The 23,836-nt window shown below is 40.7% G+C and overlaps 1 protein-coding gene across 1 annotated transcript in view; it reads left to right on the top strand.

Annotated features, from left to right (window-relative positions):
• LOC144800376 (vitamin D3 hydroxylase-associated protein-like) overlaps positions 1–23,836 on the top strand; it is a 652,021-nt gene that overhangs the window by 571,323 nt on the left and 56,862 nt on the right. Inside the window, exons 12-13 of the mRNA XM_078671677.1 lie at positions 1,696–1,735; positions 8,401–8,509. Of these exons, the coding sequence (XP_078527803.1) occupies positions 1,696–1,735; positions 8,401–8,509 (149 nt within the window). The remainder of the gene's footprint in view (positions 1–1,695; positions 1,736–8,400; positions 8,510–23,836) is intronic.

The raw sequence follows: 23,836 nt of genomic DNA, 5'->3' as shown, positions 1-23,836 counted from the left end.
TTATTCCCTCCGACGGTTTTATTTATTACAGGCAAAATGTATACCGGCATACCTTTGTCAATGTCCTGATGATGATCCTATATCTTTTGTAAGGATAGAAACGCCATATACTTGTGCACCATACACACCTCTTTATTTAATACTTATTATGTGTAATGGTGTCTCCACTATAATTTGTTTGTCCTACCAAAATGTGTCTCATACTAACAATTTACTCTACCTGAGCCTTTTTGTTTCATGTTGTACGTCCTTCCCACTAAGTTGGATACAGGCTTGTGTCCCACTTTAATTGTTTCTTGCTGAATTTTGTGTATATTTAGGCAACTATATATTAGCTGGACAGCTGTAAAATATAGTACTGATTTATTGTTTGCTCTTATTAATCCTTGTCTAGGGACTACTGTCTTTAGAAATAGTTAATTACGTCTATAGCACGTAAGGATAGATGAACTAGCAAGTGTCCAGGAGGTTTTGTTATGTTGACACCTAGGCATTACTCAAATTAGTAAGTACAAGAGCAACTGCAAAAATGCAAGCGGTGCACAGCTGATGCATGCATAGCCTATTAGGAGGTGAACAGGTGGTGCACACACTGCATAGTGTAGTCTGGCAAAAGATGCCCAGCAGATGCACATACAGCCTAGTGTAGTCTGGCTAGAGGTGCACAGCTGATGCACACACAACCTAGTGTATTCTGGCATGAGGTCCAAAGCTAGTGCACACAAAGCCTAGTGTAGTCTGGCAAAAAGTGAACAATAGATGCACACACAACCTTGTTAGTCTGGCATGAGATTCATAGCTGGTGTATATACAGCCTAGTGTATGCTGGCAAGAGATACACAGCTAGTGCACACACAGCCTGGTGTAGCCTGGCAAGAGGTGCACAGCTGGTGCACACACAGCCTAGTGTAGTCTGGCAAGCGGAGCACAGCTGGTGCTAGCATAGCCTAAAAGGGGGTGCACAGGTGGTGTACACGCAGCCTAGTGTATTCTGGCATGAGATTCACAGTTGGTGCATAAACAGCCTAGTGTAGCCTGGCAAGAGGTGCACTGCTGGTTCTTGCATATCCTGTTAGTAGGTGAATGCTGGTGAACACTCAGCCTAATGTAGCCTGGCATAAGATGCACAGCTGGTACATACACTGTTTAGTTTAGCCTGACTCCTAATAGACATGCAAAATGGATTAGGTGCACTTGCTAAAATTAATTATCTTTGTTAGTCAAAACTGTGCAGCAAAATTCTTAACTTGGGTCAACGCTTGTGGCAGCAGACTCGAATCTCTGTACAGAGAGGTGTTTATAGAAGGAAAAATGCCGAAGGAACTTATTGGAGTGTGACATGAAACTGCTATTCTGCAAGGTGCTAAAGAAGACAACGTTGTGACTGCTTTTTACATTTAGATATTTTATGGCCATCTATTCCCGATGGCTTTTGCTGCTGGTGTTTTTTCTATTTTAATCGAATTCACTGAATTTAAACCAACAGGCTGGCTTACTGCTCTTCTTCATAAAGATCATGACCCCCTGTTTTTATTATTGAGTCAAAGTCCTAATGAAATGGAAGTATTGAACCCTTCTTGGTGTGAATGCTATGTAACTGTGATCTTCAGCTTACTCAATGCTATACATAGTTGATGATATCTTGCAGACCATGTTTTTGCATATTATTTACAAATCTCTTTCACAAACTTTTAGGTCTGTAAAAGATCTATGGGCACACCAGAAAATACGAGAGGTAGGTTTTTTTAATTTTCATGATTCTACTGCTAGCTCATTTGTTCCCAATATTATTGGTTTGAAATACAATTAATGTATGTGTGCGTTGTTAAAGTCAATATTCCTTCTGAAAGAACAAGTGGGCAAATGCTGAAAATGAATCACTGAGTGTTTTGAGTGGAGAATGCCCCTAAGAATGTGTGATAATAACCTTCATTGGGTCTCAAGAAACTTGGCGCTTCCATAAAGACTTTAAGAGTTTTTTAGGATTTGGCAGCAGGCTACTCCATCACAAGCATGGGTGAATAAATACCCTGTCCACCAAAATAAGGGTCTGCCTGTACTCTGTAAGTTCATGTTAACCATGATGTTTCTGCTGGAGGAGCCGCCGCCGGTTTTGCCAATTGAAGTCGTAGACAGACAGCCCCAAATACATCAGGATTTTAAATTTGTATGTAGTTTTAAGTGCCTCTATTTTACACTTTCTTATGCTTTCTAAAACATACAAAGAGATATTTTATAATGTGTTACCAGGACTGTTGTTTTTTTCCCATGAGATTTCCAATGTAAATTTGATGAAAACAATCAACCCTAGCTATCACAGCTGTTGAAATTTTCCAGCTTTCAATCTTGTAAAATCCAGCTACATGTATCTGCTATGTGAGCCTTGAAAAATGTCTTGAGATTACTTTTCTGCACTTTATTTTTCATTTATTCTTAACTGACCTGCAAACATACGAAAGCCATTCAGCTCTTAGTGGAGACATGAGTGGAAAAGTTTGGCAAATCAAATATACTGGTATAAGGACATTGCACCTTCAATCCATTTTCTACTTTGATCAATTTTGAACAACTTTTAGTGGACTTCATTACAATTTTAAGCCTGTTATTGTTCTGTAACTCAATTATTAATGTAGGGAAATAGTTTACAGCCCCCCAATTATGTAGTTTGAGCAAGAGTATCCTCCAATCAACTCTATTAAAGGTGTTTGAGAAATCTTTATATGCCAAATAACATTTCTTGTTTTAACTTAACATATTTTTTACTTTCAAAGGGAGGGCTATTGAATTAACTATTGTTCAACAGAAGTCATGAAAAGCATTCTGTTCCTGGGGGTGGCACTAACCAATGGCACCCACACTAGCTGCTTGAGCCAAGTGGTTTCGTTTTCTGAAAGGCCAGGGAATGTTTTTAATTTTGTTACCATGATGTTGAGATTTTCATTATCCGTCTGCAAAGGAGGTGATATCACTGGATTTCCCATCATCCATATACACAGGAAGTGACATCAATGTATTTCCCAACATCCATCTGTACAGGAAGTGACATCACTACTCTCTCCCCCCAATCCAGGACCTATTAAATGGCTTCCACTGAGTGGACGCGCAGCAGATGTTTACAGAGGGTGTGTCACAGTCATGCTGAAGGCTCACCAATGGCAAGCCAGTCTGTGCCCGTCCACACCTGGAATGCGCCCAGCACCAAGAACCCTTGTCCTCGACTCCCGCCACTGCAACTCTTGGAACATCCGCACTCTCATCTCCGGCCGTTGCTCGATACAGCACTGAAGGAGCATGTTCCTGCAAGTTTTCATGCACTTAACAACACCCACCTCTAACCACAATGACCGCACCTAACACTCTACTCTTTCACACACACACAGTCCTGCAACCACCTACACAACACTGCACATTTCCATACATGCTCCAGAAAACTTGCTCACTTACCAACCACACAACAGAGATCTGAGACCTGCTGCACAACAATTCCCCTGACCTACTTTTCTTCACAGAAACTTGGCTGAACCCTACATCAGCATCTGACATCGCAAACGCCATCACCCCTCACTGCAAGATTTCCAGGTAAGACAGACTTCACAAGCCCCAATGCGGAATCGCCATTATACATAAGAAAACTCTCAGCTGCACCACATCCGCAGACATATTATCCTCCAACATGCAACACCTGTCGTTCAAGCACTACGTCACTGCCAACTTCATCCTAAGTTGCGCTCTCTTCTACAAACTACTGAGGCCACACAATAACTTCACCGACAAGTCACAGACTTTGTTGCACCACTCGCCCTCGATGCTAGCAATTACATCCTACTTGGAGACCTGAACTTTCACGTGAACACCACGTTGAACCTCAACTCAAGAGCGCTCAATAAAGATCTTGAATGCCTTGGTTCTCACCCACACTCTACAAAGACCTACTCAAGTTGCCAGATACCTCCTGGACCCAATTTCCAACAATTTTGACAACATCTGAGTGGAAGAGCCCATATCAGTGTCTTGAACGCACCAAACCTTCATCAAGTTCAGCAGACCTGTCCCAACACACACATGCCACCAACAGACCAGCCTGCCACAACTGAAACAGCATCACTGACAAGGACTGGAGCACCTCTTTCAACACCCACTGACCCCAACACAGCAACAGTCTTCCTCAAACCATCAAGAATTTCGAAACTTGAATTACCACCTGTCTGACTTCCTACCCCCCTTAAAACACAGCAATACAATATGATCCAGACCCCAGGCTAGTTGGTACATGGAGGAACTCAGACTAATGAAACACCAACAGCTGGAGTGCAATTGGAGATGACACAGTACAATGCAGACAGGAGTATGTTCAAGTCTTCCCAACAATGCTACTACCAAATGGTCAAGACCACCAAAATGGCAGTCCCCATCAATGCCAACAACACAAAGATTTCACATTACCATTGGCCACCTCCAACTTGATCACCCCCTTGTAGTACCTCAGCAACAATATCTCTCAATTCTTTAGCAACAAGTTGCCGCCATATTATTATTTTTTTTTTTCAATAATAGATACTTTATTGTGCATGGTTATTTAAAACCTTTACAATATAGAGGAAAGAAGATTCAATTTCTAAAACATAAGTCAATTTTAAACATATTATAACAAGAGATCCGTCCATAAAACAAAAAGCAGAATACTTGGAGTAATATCAAAAACACAGTTAAAAGAAGATTGAGATCTAGTTAAACAGTCAGTTTGTCATAAAAAAGAAGAATTTAAAAACCAAGAAAGGTTCTCCATCAATGCTGGCCAAAGGGAGGAATAAAAAAGTGCCGATGTTAAGTTATAATAACAGTACAGAGTGCGCCATATATGTCAACTTCAGCCTTCAAGAAGACCCGACAGACCTCGTCAAATAGCTCCCAGTCTTATCCAAAGAACCAATGCTATCCACATGACCGGTCATTCCCCCAGAAAAAACCACAGCCACCAAGAAGTACGTCCACTCAGGGACCCCATTGGACCTCTGCCACTCTGCACCTCTTCCAGAGGCTTGAACCTCATCACCACCATGATTATACCCATTGTGAATGCGTCCACCTCTTCCATGACCTTCCTAGATGCTTGGAAAGATGCAACTCTCCTCCCATTGCTGTATAAATTCTTTGCTGACCCTTCAAGCTTTGTCAACTACAGCACAATCTCGCTGCTACCAATCCCATTAAAGGTCTTATAGAAAATCATTAACAGACACCTCACTGAATACCTGAATAACCACATATTTCTCGACACCACTCTTTCTGGTTTCAGAACCAACCACAGCATGAATGTCATCCGCATGAGGAGACACAGTGGCCCTCATCCTCCTGGACCTCGCTGCAGCATTTGACACAGTCTCCCACCACGTGTTCTGATGGATCTGCTCCTTCATGACTGGAAGGACCCAGTCAATCAGCCTGGCATCGTACACCTCAGATGTCCTTCACCTAATCTGGAGATGACAAGCAACTCCCTACTCTCTCTCACATAAAAGACTCCCAGTACCACTGTCAAGTTCAATGCCGGCATGACTTAAATCACCCACTGGATAAAGACCACCTATCTAAAGATAAACACTGACAAAAACAAACTCACGGTCTTTGGAAAGAGCACATCACTGTGGGACTCGACCTGGTAGCCAACAGAGCTAGGACTGACACCCACCCCCACCACTGATGCCAATATTATCAGGATCATGATATACACCAAACCTGACATGACCAAGTCAATGTCATCACACCCTCATGTGAAGATGTTGAGGAAGATTTTCAAATGGCGCCTAATCAGCACCCAGAAAAACTGCCCCTCTGTGCCCTGGTCAAAAGGAAGCTGGACTACAGGAACACCCCTAATGCTGGGTTCAACACAAAACTCACCAGAAGGCTACAGGCCATTCAGAACTCAGCGGCCAGAATCACTCACAACCTCCCACACCGTATTCGCATGACACCACACCTGAAGGAGCTCCACTGGCTACCCATTTAGAAACAATCTCAATTCAGACTCCTCACTCCCACTTTCAAGGTACAACATAACACTGGCCCAGCATATCTCAGCAATCACATCTGCTTTCACAAACCTTCCAGTGAGTCTCTTGGAAACCGACTTCTTTATTGGAAATGGAAGCTGCAAATAGCGCCACAAACTAGCTTGCCTCCAGTCCAGCTGGTGATCTCACTGATCCTATACAAAGGGACAAAGACAGCCAATGGGGAAAGGAAACTATCTGCGTTAGGTGGGACAACATGACCCGTTGAAACACAAAAATTGTCAACTCTGTTGGTTCCCACTCTCTAGTTAGATCGCTTGGCAGAGCTCTATCGACACTGGCAGATCCTCCACTGCTCCTTCGGTCTGACCACCAAAGTGCCTCCAGGTCATAGTGACAATCCTCCACCTGATAGATGGCAGGGTGACAGTCACCTATTTTCCCAACTCATGTCCACCACACGGGAACATTTAAAATGGACCCACCAACAGGGGAAAAACTCCTTGCAAATTGCACCCATTTTTCAGATTTTATTTAGAGAACAGCACAAACTTGCACATTGGCAGGTTGTTTTCCCTAAACCAAAATGGTTGCAGAGTAGGCGCTTTGAACATGGCACCCGCTTGGTGCAGTTTGTGTGCTGTGGTGGGAGCTACTGCAGTAGTTACTGCATGTTATGTTGTGTTATCAGTGCTTTATAGAACGTTTCTATAATTTGCATGATTTTATATTATTTCCTGATTTTTGGCACCCTATGTTCTTTGGTTTCTAATCGATTCATGCCACAGTCGTCTGCTTCCTGTGGCTGTAGTGTACTTATTTGTGGCCATGGCGTAGTACATGTAAGTTTGAGGCTGTTTGGGTGACCTTTTCTCTTTTTGACTGCTGTTCTAATTGACTGGTAATCTGCTTTAGGTGAGTATAGTGAGTGTTTAAAGAAAGTAAAATATACTTAAATTCAGGCACAAAACTGTAAATTTACAATTTTGTCGAATTGAAAATTGAGGCTTTCACATTTAAATCTGTTTTCCATGGATATATTTTGTAAAGCGAATATGCAAATATAGAGGTGCTTTTGCAGATTAAGTGTACACCAGATGAAATCAAAGTATGTCTTCATTCTGGAAAAATGGCAACAAACGTATTATTCTTTAAACTAGGCCAATATGCCCAACAAACAAACTTATGTAGAGTAAAAGTTTCTCCTGGGGTTTTCAAGTGATACTAGTACATCAAACTCCTTTTCACTGATACCTGTTTTGATATTCATTTAAAGCATACAAGATAAAGTGCTGCCTGGATAGCTGCATGAGTTTCACCGAGTCTAACATACATCTGGGATTAATATTGGCTCCACCCTCCCAGGCATGGAGATCACATTTAAACCAGTTCCTACCTCCACCAGTCTTGCCGTTGGATGATGTTTGAACCATCACCATTTACTTTCTACTTCACCCATTGCACAATATTTAAGATTGCTTAATCTACAAACCAGAGTATGTGATATAACCCAAATTCAAATGTGAAGCCATACCCAATTATACCAAAATTGTAGATTAGCCCACAAACTATGGACAGTTTCAGGGCACAGGATTATTCAAAACAGTAAAACAATAGAGGATGATGGGTGGAATGCGTGAAAAAGATTCACCCATCAGCAATTACCAGGGCACCACTGTAGACTAGGAGCAGCCAATGCTAATCAGCCTAGGTCCTACTCCAATAGGGTCAGTCCAGACTATGTTGGGTTGACAAGCAATGTTATGCCGGTTTCAGCCTTGTTGAGACTCATCAGTGAGGTGCAGCATGAATCCAGTGCAAATTCAGACTCAATCTTGAAATCCCACCTAATCTTCAAACTTATCTATGTATATACCCCGTTAATTTGTGAATGTTGTTTTCCTCTTATTTGTGCGTGGAAGGTACAATTGAGCTGTTCTGGAAAAAATATAACCTCATTCTTGCACTGATATATCCTGACCCCTTTATCTGAAAGACACTTCAGCTGAAATATTCCTCCCCTCTATATGTAAATATATATCCAAAGTACAAAAATGCCTGAGACAGCCATCCTTTTTCATACCCTTCTCTCAGACTATGCACAATTATTTTATTGAATCTCTCCTCATGGGTTCACTAAGGAAGGCCTTGAATTATTTTCAAATACTCTATTTAGGGCTACTGAGTTTTGCACCATCATTGGTTTCGTCAGCCTTTTGAGTCTCAGGGCATAATAATTTCTCTTTGATATGTAGAGACTCTTCCCTGTGAGGTTTCAAAATCATTTTAATTGTACCTTTACAAAGAAACTAATAATTTCTCAAACATCATGGTAATAACAAGACTCTCTTTATCCATTCACCTTATATTTTCTCCTTTTACTCAGGACTACTGCCAAACATTTATTACAGAATGGAAGAAGCTGAATTTAGATGTTTTGTTGGGCCCAATGTTGGGTCCAGCATTTAATATTGGATTCCCTGGAAAACTACTCGGTAATGTATCAAATTAGGGGCACCTTATCTCTGCTTTTAATTGAAGGCTGAAAAAAATGTGTTCTGCATTGCATTGGAGTCCTTACACATTTCTGGGGTAATTGCAATGTTACCCTTTAATAGAAAACATTTTACATCATTTGAGACCTATATTATTTTCAAATTGAATTTGTAGCTAAATTAATTTTCCCAAATTAAAACATCTTGGTTTAAAAGCTAGTTATATACTCTCGTCATTCCTGTGCTAGCTATTATCAATGTTATCTATTTGCTGCATGCATGAAATGGGGCGAAAAGTGTTTACTATGGGCCCAATTCACAAAGATATTTCTGTTAGTATATGTGACTTACTCCTGAACTTCTATGAAATAAAGGTTTGTGAAACAGGCATATATCCCTGTACACGGCAAGCTCTCATTAATCCATCAATTTGTTTATTTCATTGTTGTTGGGTGTTTTATAATGTGCTGCGTGTAAAGTTGTGGTTACTTCAGAATGCAGAGGATAAAAAACTGACAAGACAAAAGAAAAAGTATAGTGGGACCGTAAACGTCTAATCTGGTATGAAAGGTGCCTATAGCCAGTATTATGTGGTACAGCTTCCGGAGTCATGTCATGAATTCATATTGATATTCTCATGTAAGCTCGGCCCTCACAGTGTTTGAAAAGACTTGAGTTTTGATGGACCCTCTTTTATTTCTTCATTCTTCTAGTATTTTTGAAGCTTTTGTGAAATGTCTACCATGTGAAGAATATGTCAAGTCATTGGATAGACATGTTGTCCTACTTTGCTTTTATTGGCTCAGTGAAGAGAATTTGATGTTCTACTTCTCACAAGTAAATGTAGAATCTTCTTTAGAGGAAGGCAAATAGTTAAGACAGCCACCCTGCTTTAAAGAGGTTATTGGCCGTGGTAGCCTGAGTGCCCCGCAGTCTCAGATTCTTTTATTTCCTATATCTAAAATATTTTTGAAAATATCTACAGACCTGGACATGTATTATTACTGGATTGGAAACAGAAGAGTACCCCTTTGTCATATTCCTAGATGATAATATAAAACGTTAGCTTTTCTTAATGTTTTAGCTTTCTCAAGAATAAAAATTATTTTCCGGTAACAGTGTGTCGTATTGCTATTGTCATTCAATTTTTGACACCAGTATAGTGACAGTAACAATATTTTTCCAGTTAAATTAAAGGAAATCCTGTAAACTGTGCATACCTGTATAAGACTGTTGGAAATAAAAGTGTGATTTTATGTGGAAGCATTCATGGTCATTTTGGTATAGTATGTTATTTCCAAGTATTTCGAAGTAACATTTGTGTTTTATCATAGTACATCCAGATTTGGCAAAGAGTTCTAGCGCTGGACCAGCATCTCCAAAAGTCCTGAAATTTGAATACATCTGAGACTGAGAACTGTCTTATTGTTTTCCTCTCCTTCTATGTGCCAGACATTCCTATAAAATTATCCAACAACTTTAATCGTTATTCTTAATCTGACTCAGTCAATGTGTTGCAGATTTGAGTACTATATTATTTCCCAACTTTTTTCTCATGAATGATAAACTTTGCTTTTCAAGGGATGAAAAATTGTGGTTAGATACCCCTGGGGCATACTTTCAGAACTATAATTTACTAATTTTATAATACTTCAGAACATTGCACCATCAATGTGGTGACATGCTCCATTCCCCCAAACATCTGCATACACTTCCCACTTTCCTCTTCTGCAGGGCATTTTTTGGTGTTATAGCTCGAACTGATATCTGAACTGGGGTGGCAGAGTGGGCTAAAGAACGGTGATGGATTAAACCCAGATCTTTTGACTGGGTGTGAGTGTTTGATTGGTTCAGATGCTCCGTCCATCACCACTCCCTTTTGTACCACTTTGTTCGCCATAAGTTGGCAGGGTATGCTCAGACGTGAGTCCCTTGCTCACTTTGCCACTGGATTCAAGCAAGCCTGGCTGAAGATGGCTGTAATACCAAAAACCAGTCCTAGGAAGCTTGTTTACGGTCCAGGGAAGGAATGGCTTGGCAGTTCGGCTGGACTGTTCCCATGAGGCACAGGGTCAGACTGATTTGCATATGGCCATGTCTGAACTGGGGTGGCAGAGTGGGCTAAAGAACGGTGATGGATTAAACCCAGATCTTTTGACTGGGTGTAAGTGTTTGATTGGTTCAGATGCTCCATCCATCACCACTCCCTTTTGTACCAAACTGATATCAAGGCGTCAAGTAGGAAGACGTTAGGAATACTAGAGACTTTACGTCAAGGACAGGGTTCTCCAATGTCGGAGGGCCTGATCCATGGTAGATCTTTAAAATAACTACATTTATCTAAATGTGGATATGTTAAAAAATTTCCAGGACCGACATTAGAGAACCCTGATCTAGAAGTAAAAAAAAAAGTCACCATCAAGGTAACTTTGCCACACTGTTATGTCTTCGATCTCGTCTAATCTTGTCTTGCCTGTAGGTTCAACGGCAAGAGAAAACAAAGGGAGGAGAAAAAGCAGCACAAGAAACAGTGACCCTAATGGTGAAGGTTAAAAAAGGCCCCTTTAAACAAATTGTGCTTCATCCCTCAAGTATCAAGAGCATTTTTCCTTCAGAAATTTTGTGGATTGTCTTAAGCGCCACCAATCAAATTTCCTTGACAAAACGTGCCTGCGTATGTGGACCTCACATTAAATTCTGTTTTTTGTTTTTCTCAACTCGCTTTGACATTTTGTTTTTTCCTACCACACAGCATACATGAATGCATCAGCACAATTAAGCCATAGGCCAACTTCATTATAAGCAGCTGTAATTTAGTGACATATTAATAATTCCAGTTTGATACGAATAAGGTGTGAGGCACTAAAATTTACATGTGACTTTTAGTACATTTGATTTATAGTTTGTCATCATGGTTTCCATAGCAATTACAACTTTTATTGAAAGTTGAAATATTGAGGGACCGATTCACAGAACTAACTTAAGACAAAATCCTAAACCTACTACTTTTAGTTTTCACAGAAAGCATTTAGTAGTAGTAACGTTAGGATTTTGTCTTAAGTCTGTCTTAAGTCTGTCTTAAGTCTGTCTTAAGTCTGTCTTAAGTCTGTCCTAAGTCTGTCCTAAGTCTGTCCTAAGTCTGTCCTAAGTCTGTCCTAAGTCTGTCCTAAGTCTGTCCTACTACTTTTGGTTTTCACAGAAGGCATTTAGTAGTAGTAAAGTTAGGATTTTGTCTTAAGTTTGACTTAAGTTTGACTTAAGTTTGACTCAAGACAGACTTAAGAGAGACTTAAGACAAACTTAAGACAGACTTAAGACAGACTTAAGACAGACATAAGACAGACTTAAGACAAATTTAGGACAGACTTAAGACAAAATCCTAACTTTACTACTACTAAATGCCTTCTGTGAATACCAAAAGTAGTACGTTTAGGATTTTGTCTTAAATTAGTTTTTTGAATCGGGCCCTGACTCATCATTTTAAACCAGCTTTGCCATATGTATTATTCCTAAAGTAAACAAGGTCACATTATTGGAGTAGCAAACGTGTTGATGTACACATTTATGTTGAAGCTACACATCCTCAGTTTTGTATAAGGTCATGAGAAGAAGTTGCATCTAAGGAACATTTAGAATTTACTTGAGGTTCCAATGCTTTCTGGAAGACTTTTTAGCCTGTTACTTTTGACTCGAGAAACATCCAGTAAAGAAGGACTGTAGCCTTTTAAAAAACTTCTAGGCTCTTTTTTCTGACTCAATCGTGATGTACTGAGGTACAGCAGCAATACCTATTTGCTATGCTATTGCGTGTTTCTTGTGTCCTCTGTATGCTTCTTTTTCTGGAACAATTTGATAGGGCCCTAATTCCAATTAACTGCTGATCTTGTGCTCCTTAGGGACACCTTAGAATGCCCACAGATTGGGAAGACCTCCAATTGTTTCCTCAACGTGTAGTCTTGAGTGGGTATAATGCCTAAAATATTTTGGGCAGGTCCTGAATCTGTGTGCATTTATAATGTTGAGTGCTGCAGCCGCACTCAGGTGTGATACTGAATGCTCTTCATTTGCAAATAAACTCAGTGACCTCTAGCAAACAGGGATCCTCTTCATTTCCTTTTAATTAATTTAGATGTATAAAAACACTTTGTGTATACTTTTTTGCAATATGATTTGTGAACATCAGAGCCTGGATAAATAATGATCACAATAACTTTTGAAGCAACTATAGTTAGGGTTGATCTACATTTCTCATGATCATCTTTTTAGTTTAAAATATTGAGTGCAAGATGGAGGACCGGTGCTGCTCACAGAGACACAAGAAGGACAGTCTCACCCGTATTTCTTCTTCCTCTCTTGTTTCCCATTTCTCCAGATCTTGTCTGAAGGACATAGCTAAGTTTCCCAAACAGTGCAAGATTCTGAAAATCATATCCTTCGGGTGTCACAAGGACATTATCCCCTATAATAAATTTCGGGAGACGGGCAAGGCTTATCCTTCCTAAAATCCCATTTAATGAAGGAATCTCATTAGTTGTAATTTCGATCTTTCACTAACAGCCTGTTGGTGCTCTACTGCCAAAGAGTATGAAGGTATGGTAGGATAACTCCAGGACATGAAAGCTCCTCCATCAAGACAGACCTGCATAATTCCTGTTTATCACCTCAAAAAATGTGGAGCAGGATGCAGCTTGTTTTCGTACGGTTGGCACTGAATCTGATGCCTGACAGATCTTCCCTTCTTTTGATCTTGCCTCTGAGCAATTGCTGAGCCACAACAAAGAGTTCAAGACTCAGACAGAGGACACTAAGAAACACTGTCTCTGAACAAGGTATCTGCCAAATAAATTTCCACACACAATCTCCGGTGACTTGAGTAGTGTTTCTATCTGATTTGTTAACTCCCGTCTTGAGCAAGAATTTGAATTTGAACCTTTGTTTTTCTTTATATTACCCCACCTGACTTTTTCCAAGTACACACTTGCATGCAGTTGTCATGTTGTGAGACTGAGCCTAGCACAACCCTGAAAGGATTTGGGCACAAGATAAAGTGCCCCAAGCCACACTTGAGGTAGTCAAATGTGATCCTTGCAGAGCAAGAATATCTACAACCAGACTACCCTGAGTCCTATGTGATTATAAATATCTTGAACATGTGTGTTCCTAATGTGTGCTTGTGGACTCATACACTGATTAGGTATATGAATCACATTACTATCTGGCTCTAATCAGCTGCTAGATGTGTTACAACCGACTGGTTAGCTACTGATTACCAAGGTCTTGCGATAGTCACTAACAGTAGTGTTTAGAGAGTTACTTTGAATATGCTTAGTTTATAGTATTTCTGCAGGTTTTATTTGCTTACAAATAGCCTAGCATTCATAATCAACTACAGAAGATAAACAGATTATGTCATATGTAATTCGGGGGCCCTTTGCTGCAACTGATTTGTTTTAAAGTTTTATTACTTCCTATTTATTCAATTTGGGTTCTTTATGGCCATATATTAAATATTTTTACTGAATATATATTTCTGTACATTGATATTTTGGGGTTCTACTCCACAAAAATTCCGGTCGGGCATTCTTATTTTGATTACAGCTGCGATAATTGTGTTGTCCTGAATCTCGATTCAGCATTCACCTAACCTCTTCGAGTTAAGTTTTGACTGATAGACCAAATTACAAGAGACAGCAAGGCTATGAAGGGCATTCTTCCACACATAATGCCGGTGTTAGAGAGCACACCATCACTATCACCTTCGATATTGCTAGATTGTCCCTATGACTGCAAGGATGAGGTGGAAAAAACCTTAATTCTGAAAGGTGCTTGTCAAAAGACATGCGCATGTCAACAGAGCAGGTAAGTGGGTTAATGCCATTGTGCAAAGCCCAGGTGAAAAAAAACAACCACTTTCTTGTATTTTGAGCCTTGTGAGGAGCTTAATGTAGGATATCCCCCGAACCAAGACAAGAAGGGTGAAGAGCCCAAAAGGGTTGGGAGGAGGACGCATAGTGGGAGGATGGGAGATCACCAACAACAAGAGTACATTAAATTGTAGAATGCTAAAAGAGAATAACTACATTTATTGTTCACTAGAATGCCTGTTCCAGGATGGGGTGACCAAACTCACTTAACCGTGAAGGGAGAAAGGGAAGATTTTAAGGAGCAGGGATAACCCTACAGCAGAGAAACTTCAAAACGCTGATTAAGCCAAGCGCTGTAGGTGACGAGAAGAGGGCAGGGTCTGGAGTTTAGAAGGGGACAGACCCAAGTGAGAGGTAGAATAATAGTGTAGGGGGAAGAAGAGCAAGAATTTGCTTTTAAGGTCCTTTGCCATTGAGAATGGAAGGGAAGATGTAGAGAGATGAAGAAAGCTCAGAGCAGTAGAAATTAAAATTCCGCGGCCAGGGAAAGTCCCTTGCCCGCGGGATACTTTTTGAGCCCTCGCCCATTAAAGATGTTGGAGCTCGGATTCCTCCAGTGGGCAAAGCTGCAGGCTGTAGCTGAAGAGAGCTTCACAAGGCTGGATTCCTTGCCTGTGAGGGTCGGCTAAATTGAATATGCTGCTGTGGAGAAGTCCTGCATGGGAGAAACCTCAATCTTCATCCCATTGTCAATGCTCCATGTGTGGATCAGCTTGGCAGGTTTGCATTGGTCCTCTGGAGTGGAGGTCTTTGTAACCAAAACCTTTTTAAGTCCCATGTTTTATGGGGTGGCAGACAATGTCCACCCTGACCCAGCCAAGGGTTCCCAGAAATCAGGAACAGCATTTAGGTGTCACAACCCAGTCCAGCAGAGGGCCAAATTCCAGGGCAGGTCCATTTGGAATTGTTCAGCAGGGCAGTTGCCGGTGGGACCTCTTGTAGCTTTTTGTTTCCCAGTAACCTGAACAGAAATTTAGTCTTATAACCCTTGGATCCCACTTCTTTGTCCAGAGTAAGAGGGAGACCAGGTCTAGCATTTCTTAGGCCACAGACAGCAGGCTCAGTCCTCTTCTGATCTTCCTCGTGCCCAGTAGTGTTCAGAGGAGGATACTGGGGATGTCACTTTAGGCCTCACACCAACTTGTGGGTAGGGATGACTATTGGTTCCTCCCTAACCAATAGGGTAACAGTTACAAGGGGTTACCCCATTCACGTTTACAGCATTTCATGTTTGCCCTCATGCAAACATTCCCACAATGATCCTCTCTGTCGAAATCAAAGATGGTGAAACCCATCTCCCCTGTGCAGAGCCTGAATGCCCATCCTAGAGATGTGGCCAGGGTTATGAGCAGCCCCTTGACCATGGTCACTTCAGTCCAGTTTTGAGGGTAGGTCCCTCCGCAGTAGGATTCAGTCTGCCTGAGTAGGGCAACAAAAGAATACGTATGTCTGAGTGTCCTCTGATATTTGAGACCTCCTCTGAAGTAAATTAAATTCCTGGGCTCTATCCAAATGGTAGCCTTGCCAGAAGAAATAGAAAATTCCTCCCCACACACAGGACTTTGTCTCTGCTCTAAAAGCAGATTTCGCACCTCATTCAGTGTTTAGAATACTCAGAGGGATGTATCAGGAGGCTAATCCAAATTAGCCACCAGAAGTCTAAGGCAGGAAAAAGATAACTTTATAAAAGTACCTTTTCCCTAATTCTTTAATAGCTGGCTTCATTAGTGAATTGGGACATTGGCAAATATTACAAAGAGTCCAAGAATGAAATCTGTAGCTGTTGTCTAGCCGACAGCAGCAGTACTAAATTTAAACTGTGGATTCCAGTGTTTCTCTATAGAACAGATAGCCTTGCTAGAGTGAAAAGTGTTTTTAGGTGCAAATCACTTTAAGCACATGTTTAACATTACATTTCTACATGTCCAACTTTTAAATACCATACACCCTGCTTTATTGGTTAAAAGACATTCTGAGGGGTGACATTAATATTTAAAAGGAAGGTTTAGTCCTAGGTTTAGACCTGGATATATTTTGACAGGTAGAATTCCAGCTTTTAAACTGCTCCAGTCAGGCTACAATGGTAGGCTTGAAGCCATGTTTGCACTGCCACTGTAATATGTGACACAATTGGTGCTGCAGCCCATTAATGACATTTAACTTGCTGGCCATGGGATCACCTTCTACCATATACGAGGATCTGAAAGGTAAGCTAAGTATGTCAATTAGGGCTATGCCATTCAAGCATGTTTAAATGGGGGAGAGCAGGCATAGTAAAGGGTAAAGTGCAAAGAGTTCCACAACCAGCAAAATCTGATGGGGCTAGAATCTGCAGGTACCACGTCACAAAAGATGGTAATTTCCTACACTCTAGATGTGTGTTGTGCTGGGTTAGATTTTTAAAAATGTTGTCTATAGAGAGCTGTAGCTCATTGCTAGAAACCTCACACTACCTGGACAGAAAGGTGTTTACAAACACACAGTTATACAATACAGAGAGTTGGTTTTTAGTCAGTTGCCTTCAGCCATTTAATGTTGCCATTTTTGAGGAGTTGCCAATGACTGAGTGGACCACCCTTAAAGCCATGGCATTTCATGGAAGTTTACAGAAGGCTTTCATTAGTTCTCCGTCATAACCTCTCCACTGTTCAGCCTCCTTTTCTCTCTCTGCCACACCCAACCCACTCCCAACTCCACTTCAGCATGGGGCCCTGCGATAATGTCGTGCCCAGTACTTGGTGCTGTGCCTTTGGCTTTCCCAATTCTTGTTGTTTTACCATACCATTCCAAGATGGCCACCGTTCATCATCCATATGCACAATATCTGTCTTGTAATAAATGTTCTTATTTTGTTTTAAAAACTTTGCAAGGTGGCCGTGCGTTCACTTAAGTGTTTTGAAAAATACAGAAGTAGGCCTCCATTTTTTCATGCATGTGTATGGGGGTGCTCCTATGTTTTAAAAAAATATATATGAAAATCTATTAGAACAAGCATTTGCAATGCATATTGGTCTCGCATTTGTGAGAGTTAAAGCTATTGATGTATTTTACTTGTTTGTTTTGGTTTGCAGTGGGAGGAAGCAGAATACAAGATTTGCAATGCAATCGGTCTCAAGTTTGTGAAAGTTAGACCTATTGGCGCAGTAAATTATAATGTTTTTACTTTCGTTTTTTGTTTGCAGTGGAGTTATTATATTTGCATAGCACTATTTCCATTCCTATGAGCATGGGGCGCTGGATAACCAGAAAATGGGAAGTAGGTTACGATGGATGGGAGGTGGAAAATAAAATGACATCAATGGAAAAAGGAATTTCAAAAATAGGGATGGAGTTTTTTATATCTTGTGTAATGCGTAGGTTTGGTCCAAGTTGTAACTTAGGAACTGTTTACCTCTTGACAGGAAAGTCCCTTTAAGCCTCGCTTATGATCTGGTGGTTTCCAGACACACCATCGGTGCCCGCAATGAAATACCACTGTGAACTGGCATTGCTAAGCTATATATTGTTCCCTCAAGTGACGTGATCTTGCTAACCTTTACGGAGAGGGGTGAGGATCAGAACCAGAAGCACACAACCAGGAGCAGTCAAAAGGAAAACAAGTCACAGGAGAACACATCATTACACATAAAAAATACCGTCACAAATGTCATCACAAACACGTAACATTGCCACGTAACCACCAAATGCATGAGTCCCCACCATGACAGTATCACTTGAACACATCACCGTAATAAGGAAAGAAAATACAGTGCATTGCAGTCACCCAGATAAAGTAAACTGCAGCATTGTATGGTTCTCAAGATGAAAGGGGTAGGAGAGAGTGGTAACAAATGTACTGCTAGATCAGAAATATTTAGCATGTCAGTCCATATACAGTGAAATAATAATTTAAACACTCATCATCTAAGCTGAACAAATTACGTGTTTCCTTTCGTATTTGAGAACTAAAGAAGAGAACAGCTGGAGGTAAAGCACTGAATAATGTTTTTGTAAAATGCATGCAGAATGTATGTGCATTTGTTAGTGGTTTAAAATAACCAACTTTTTTAATAATTTAAGCAACTTATGATTTTTAGCTGTCGCGTTTGTTAGAAAGACAACATGACATACCACTTAGTTGTATTGACAGAAATAGGTATCAACCAAATTCATGCAAGTCGGTTAACCCAGTTTCTTTCACAAAGCAAAACATAAATAGATTTTTGTCAGCATTTTTGTAAGAACTGCAGTTCGCCTTTTTTCGAATCGCTGTTCAAATCCACACATTACAAAAATCGAACGGCAAATTCCCAAAAATGTCACTGGTTGGAGACGAGATGGACGCTTGCTGGCTCGCTTGCCTGGGAGGGCCCAAACTGACAATAACAAAGCTAAGAGGCAATGCGTGGGGTGACCCAGTTTAACACATATACAATGTGCACCTCAAGCGAACAGACAACATTGGCAGGGAGGAAAAGAGCACAGGAGGCATGGAGCACTCAGTCTGCATCTTAACCCCTACAAAACGGTGCGGCTGGCGTATCAACATAAGAAATCGGAAAATAATTGCTGGTTACCTGCCCTGATCCTGGCTTAAAGCACAACATGCACACAAACCCCAATTTACACTAATGAAGACAAACAATACCGCAACTCTGCCGGAAGATCGCCATGCTCTGCTTATACTAGAATCGTGTGGCAATAGAAATGGGACAAAGTGAAAGTGCATATCGCCATTTTAGACTGTTAAAAACATTGTAAACGCAACAAAAGAAAAAAAAGTGTGCACATGTAAAATACATACCATAATGAAGCAGAGATTGTTTACATCCAAATAGAGCCTTTTTTAACAACAGAAAAAGCTTCCACTTACCAAGGGCATTTTCTAACACAGCAAACTTAACTGCTGCTCAGTTTCCCCAGAAGGTTTGAAAAGAGCAGGACTCGTTCCTCCTTCCATCTGGGTGTCTTGTCTCCTGCCCTAAACGTGAATAATAAGTCATGGTACCCTTGACATACAATCAAAATTCAAATTTCAGAATTATTAATGATTGCGTAGAGATGCTACAACCCACATGTGCTTCAGGCTCCTTGAGGCTCCGTCAAGAGCATAAAGCGCTATAGACATTCTACAATACCATGTGGAAAGGTAAAAAAAATTGTGATTAAAATGGCAGTCTACATGCTCCTGTTTTGGGTCGAGGGATGCTGCGCACGTTTATGTGCTTCTGCCCGCTCCTGGGGTGACTTCTCGCTGTAAAATACGGTGATTACATCTCTTCTACTGTAGCTTCATAGTGCCAGCGCCATGGCTAGCCTAGTGCCTCTGCAGCTGTATGTGCAATGGAGCCCGCCTGCGGTCGATTACCAACTCTTTCCTGTATCTAGTGGAAGGAACATGGCAGGGCTGGCTGGCATACAGAGGATGCCAGGGGGCCCTGGTTCAGTAGTGACCGAACAGTGAAGATGGCAGAAGCAGACAGAAAATCTGAACAATAAACACTGTAAGGTTGCCTACGAAATCAGTTGTTCAAACACCCTTTGACACAGGCAGTTTGCTGATCCTCGAGGGCTCGCAATTTTGGCAGAAAAGAGGAACGGAAGGGCGCTTGAGATAAAGTGATTAGCTCTGGATCACACTCTGCGGGAATGCGTGGAAGCCGAGAGATGAAGTTGTGTTTCCTGGTTCAACAGTTGAAGACGCCCCATCTGGACAGCGTCTTCTTGACTGCCTCTACACTCCTGGATCGCAGTGGCTTCAGACACACCACGGCTGCTCTCTGCTCTGTCAGCGCGTCTCAGAGCTTTACTGTTTTAGTCGAGCACCAGCGAGTGAACTGAGCAACATTGGAACCATTAACAGTGCGGCGCTCGTATGAGCTCTGCGCTGATTATGTATGCAAGTGGGGCCTTAAAAAGAAAGTTCCCCTGGGAGAAACATGAACCACAAGAGCAGACGAAAACTGTAGTTAGGCGCTGCTGCTTCCGGAATAAACGGAAGTGACGCATCGGATCAACAGCCAATAATGAGCCCACTAAGAAAAGCAATGGCAGAGTTTACTAATGGCAAGCTGCAGGAGAAATTACCTGGCAATAGGCGGAGTTTCACCCCTGATACAGATTACTTGATGTCTCGGAGAGACAGCACATCCGTGCTGCCTAGACGAGACCTAAAAAGGGTGTGCACATGTGCACAAAGCTACTAAAAGAAGAGTTGGGGGTTAAGCCCTAGTCACCCCACATCCCAAGGGCTATATCCAAAGCAATTCACGACAAAAGGCTGAGATGTGGGGAAGAATACATGCACTGCAATTTCATCAAAATTATTACCTCAATTAATCATCGATCAACAGACTAAATGTATACATTCTTTTATTCAATCATGTCGGGTTGTATTAATCAATTCCTCTGTACAAAAATATATGTTGCAGCCTGGTGTCACATGGTAAAACATTAAGACCAAACAGTAAACAAAAACTATACAACAATTCATCAAACAAGACAAACAAAAATATAGATGAATGTTAAACAATCCTAAAAATAACTCCTCTTTTGTCCTTAAATATACAGTTTAGGCAGTGCTATAGATTTCACCCACAATCGAGATAGTCCTTTATATTAGTAAACATACAGGAAGTGTAGTTGTTCTCTTCAATTTCTTAATTATGTGTACCTGATGTAGAATGCACAGCTGTTCTATTTGTAGAGGAGGCCAAATGTTTCTGGCCTCCTCAGGACCGATGAAAGAAGGAGTGTCTGTACAAACATATATTTAATTTGTAAAACGGTTTATACAACTTGAGCAGCCATATCAAACGATTCTCAGCCCCCGGTGTCAAGCAACACCAATTGGAGCAACCCACTTAGGTGAGCAGTGAAATATGAAAGCTTCCTCAGTGTTGTCCATGCATCTCATGTGTAAAACTGTCCAAATGATTGATAAAAACAAACAGTTATTTGTGACGTTTGACATCGAAACACTTTATGCCAACATCCCGCAGGATAAATAGCTGGAAGCGATTAAAGATATTCTTGACACCCGACCCACACCACATAGCGTAAGTGAACAGTGATGTATGTGGCAGAGAGGGTGCAAGGCTGTACAGTATCGACTCTCAAAAGAGTCAAAGCACAATTGATTGAGCCGTTCAGCACTGTCAGCAAAGGCCTTGATGATTTGGACAAAATATGGCCCCTGTTACAATGAAGGATTTGTAAGGCTACAGGCATTCATCTTGATATTATTCCCCTGGGTGTTGTTTTGGGATGGAAACTGTTGTGTCTGCTAGAATCCCTTACCCACCTCAGAGATGGGTTCTTTCACTATCTGTACATTTTGTATAAACATACATGTTTAAGTGAAGTATATTTTTTCATCGATATAGGCATGAGTTGATCATATTATGATGATGTATATGTTTAATTTGATTATCAGTGTAACTGTGCTTCCCACTTTAGGTCAAGGGGCCCTTTAATTATTTTTCTCACTGTGTTTCAGTACTCTCATGCTGCACATTCTTTGGTATTCTGCTCTTTTTATTATTAATTTTCTAATCACCATTGCCTGTTTTTGCCTCTTCTTTTTGGCACGTCCTTGCTTCACAGGCTATTAATTACTCCAATTGAGTTTCGATGCCATTGATTTTTCCTTCATTTTTTTATTGCTTCACAATGTAGTGGCTAGCCTCGGATTCTAGGTGGGTTTAGCCTTTATACTTTAGGATGGCGACCTTATTGTAGTATGTTGCTGTCATCTGTTTCTGGTGACCACGGGGTCCGCAGCATCATCCTGTTGCTGGATTTCCTGTTGAGGTACACGTAATACATGCCGCACTCTGTGTATTTATCACTAATATCGGAAGGGGGTGTGGTGCCCTGTAATTTAGGAGGTTTACGATTCCATCTTTTGTTCCTGTAGTTTAGGAGATTCAAGATTTCACCTTGTGGTCACATGTCGGCCGGTAAAATCAGCAGTAACTATGTTCGCTTGATCATTTTACTATACTAGTGGCTGTATTTCCATTAGTGCGATTTCTTTTCAGCTCTTCCCTTGACTTTAGTCGGTGGCCAGATGAGGACTGCACCCTTTTAAAGATTCTAGGGTGGATATATGATGATGCCTTCTCGTTAACACGGTATACATGTTATTTATGTTTAGGACTGACAACAGCAACTGAGGGGATCCATTATATGGTCCACAAGCTCCAGGATAGGCTGGGCTCGCATGGTTTCTTGACCTCATGTAAGGTATATGAGCCACCATTTATTTTAATCCATGGAATCCTTTGTGGGTGTGGTCACCAGTTCTATTTCTTTTCCGGATAGTTTCACTTCCTGGTGCTTTTGATTTCGTTTTCTTCATGGAAGCATTTGGGAGGCTGTTTTTAATTTTAACTTGCATCCATTCCTCACTTTCTTCTACATTTTTACATGTGAGATGCATTGACAGCATAGAGGAAGCTATAATATTTCACTGCTCACCCAAGTGGGTCAGTCGGATTGGGGTTGCTTGACACCTGGAGCCGAGAATTGTTTGATAAGGCCACTCAATTTGTATATAGTGTTTTCAAAAATGAAATAAATTTTTGTGCATGCACTCCTTCTTTCATCGGTCCTGAAGAGGCCAAAAATATTTGCCCGAAACGCGTCAACACTTCCTTTAAGATGTCTTCACAAATATAACAGCTGTCTATTCAACATCAAGTACACATGATTAAGAAATTGAAGAGAACAACTATACTTCGTCAATATGTACTAAAATAAGGGACTTTCTTTGATTGTGCGTAAAATGGATAGCACAGCCTCCACTGTAAATTTAAGGAAAGAAGAGTAGTTCTTTTTAGGATTGTTTAACATTCTTGTTTGATGAATTGTTGTATAGTTTTTGTTCATTGTTTGGTCCTAATGTTTTATCATGTGACATCGTACAGCAACATATATTTTTGAACAGAAGAATTTATGAATCCAACTCGACATAATTGAATAAAAGAATATATGAATTTAGTCTATTGATCGATGATTAATTGAGGTAATCATTTTGCTGAATTTGCAGTGCATGTATTCTTCCTCACATCTTAGCCTTTGTTGTGAATCACATATGCACGATGGCCATCTTGTGATGTTTTTAAAAATGAAAAAAAACAGGAAAATCAACTCACACGATTGCCACCATTAATGTAATGCTTATTGGATGCCGCTAGGTCAGTGCCCAGTGGAAAAGACCAGATCTATTGCTCTTCATGAATGCTTGTTTTAAATATATGCTTTTCTATTTTATTATTTTTATAGTAAGTTTTGGGAAGCAGAATTTTCTTCCACTTTTACAGTTGCCATTGGCAGCACATTTGTATTTACTTAATCGGTGGCATCTAGAATAGTGTTTTAGTCTGGTTAAATTATGTTTCACTCAGATACAAAAAGCAGG

The sequence above is a fragment of the Lissotriton helveticus genome, chromosome 1_2 (assembly GCF_964261635.1).
Source record: "Lissotriton helveticus chromosome 1_2, aLisHel1.1, whole genome shotgun sequence".
In the NCBI taxonomy this organism is placed as follows: Eukaryota; Metazoa; Chordata; class Amphibia; order Caudata; family Salamandridae; genus Lissotriton; species Lissotriton helveticus.
Note: the sequence above shows the minus strand (reverse complement) of the source record. Positions and strands in the feature narration are given on the sequence as shown.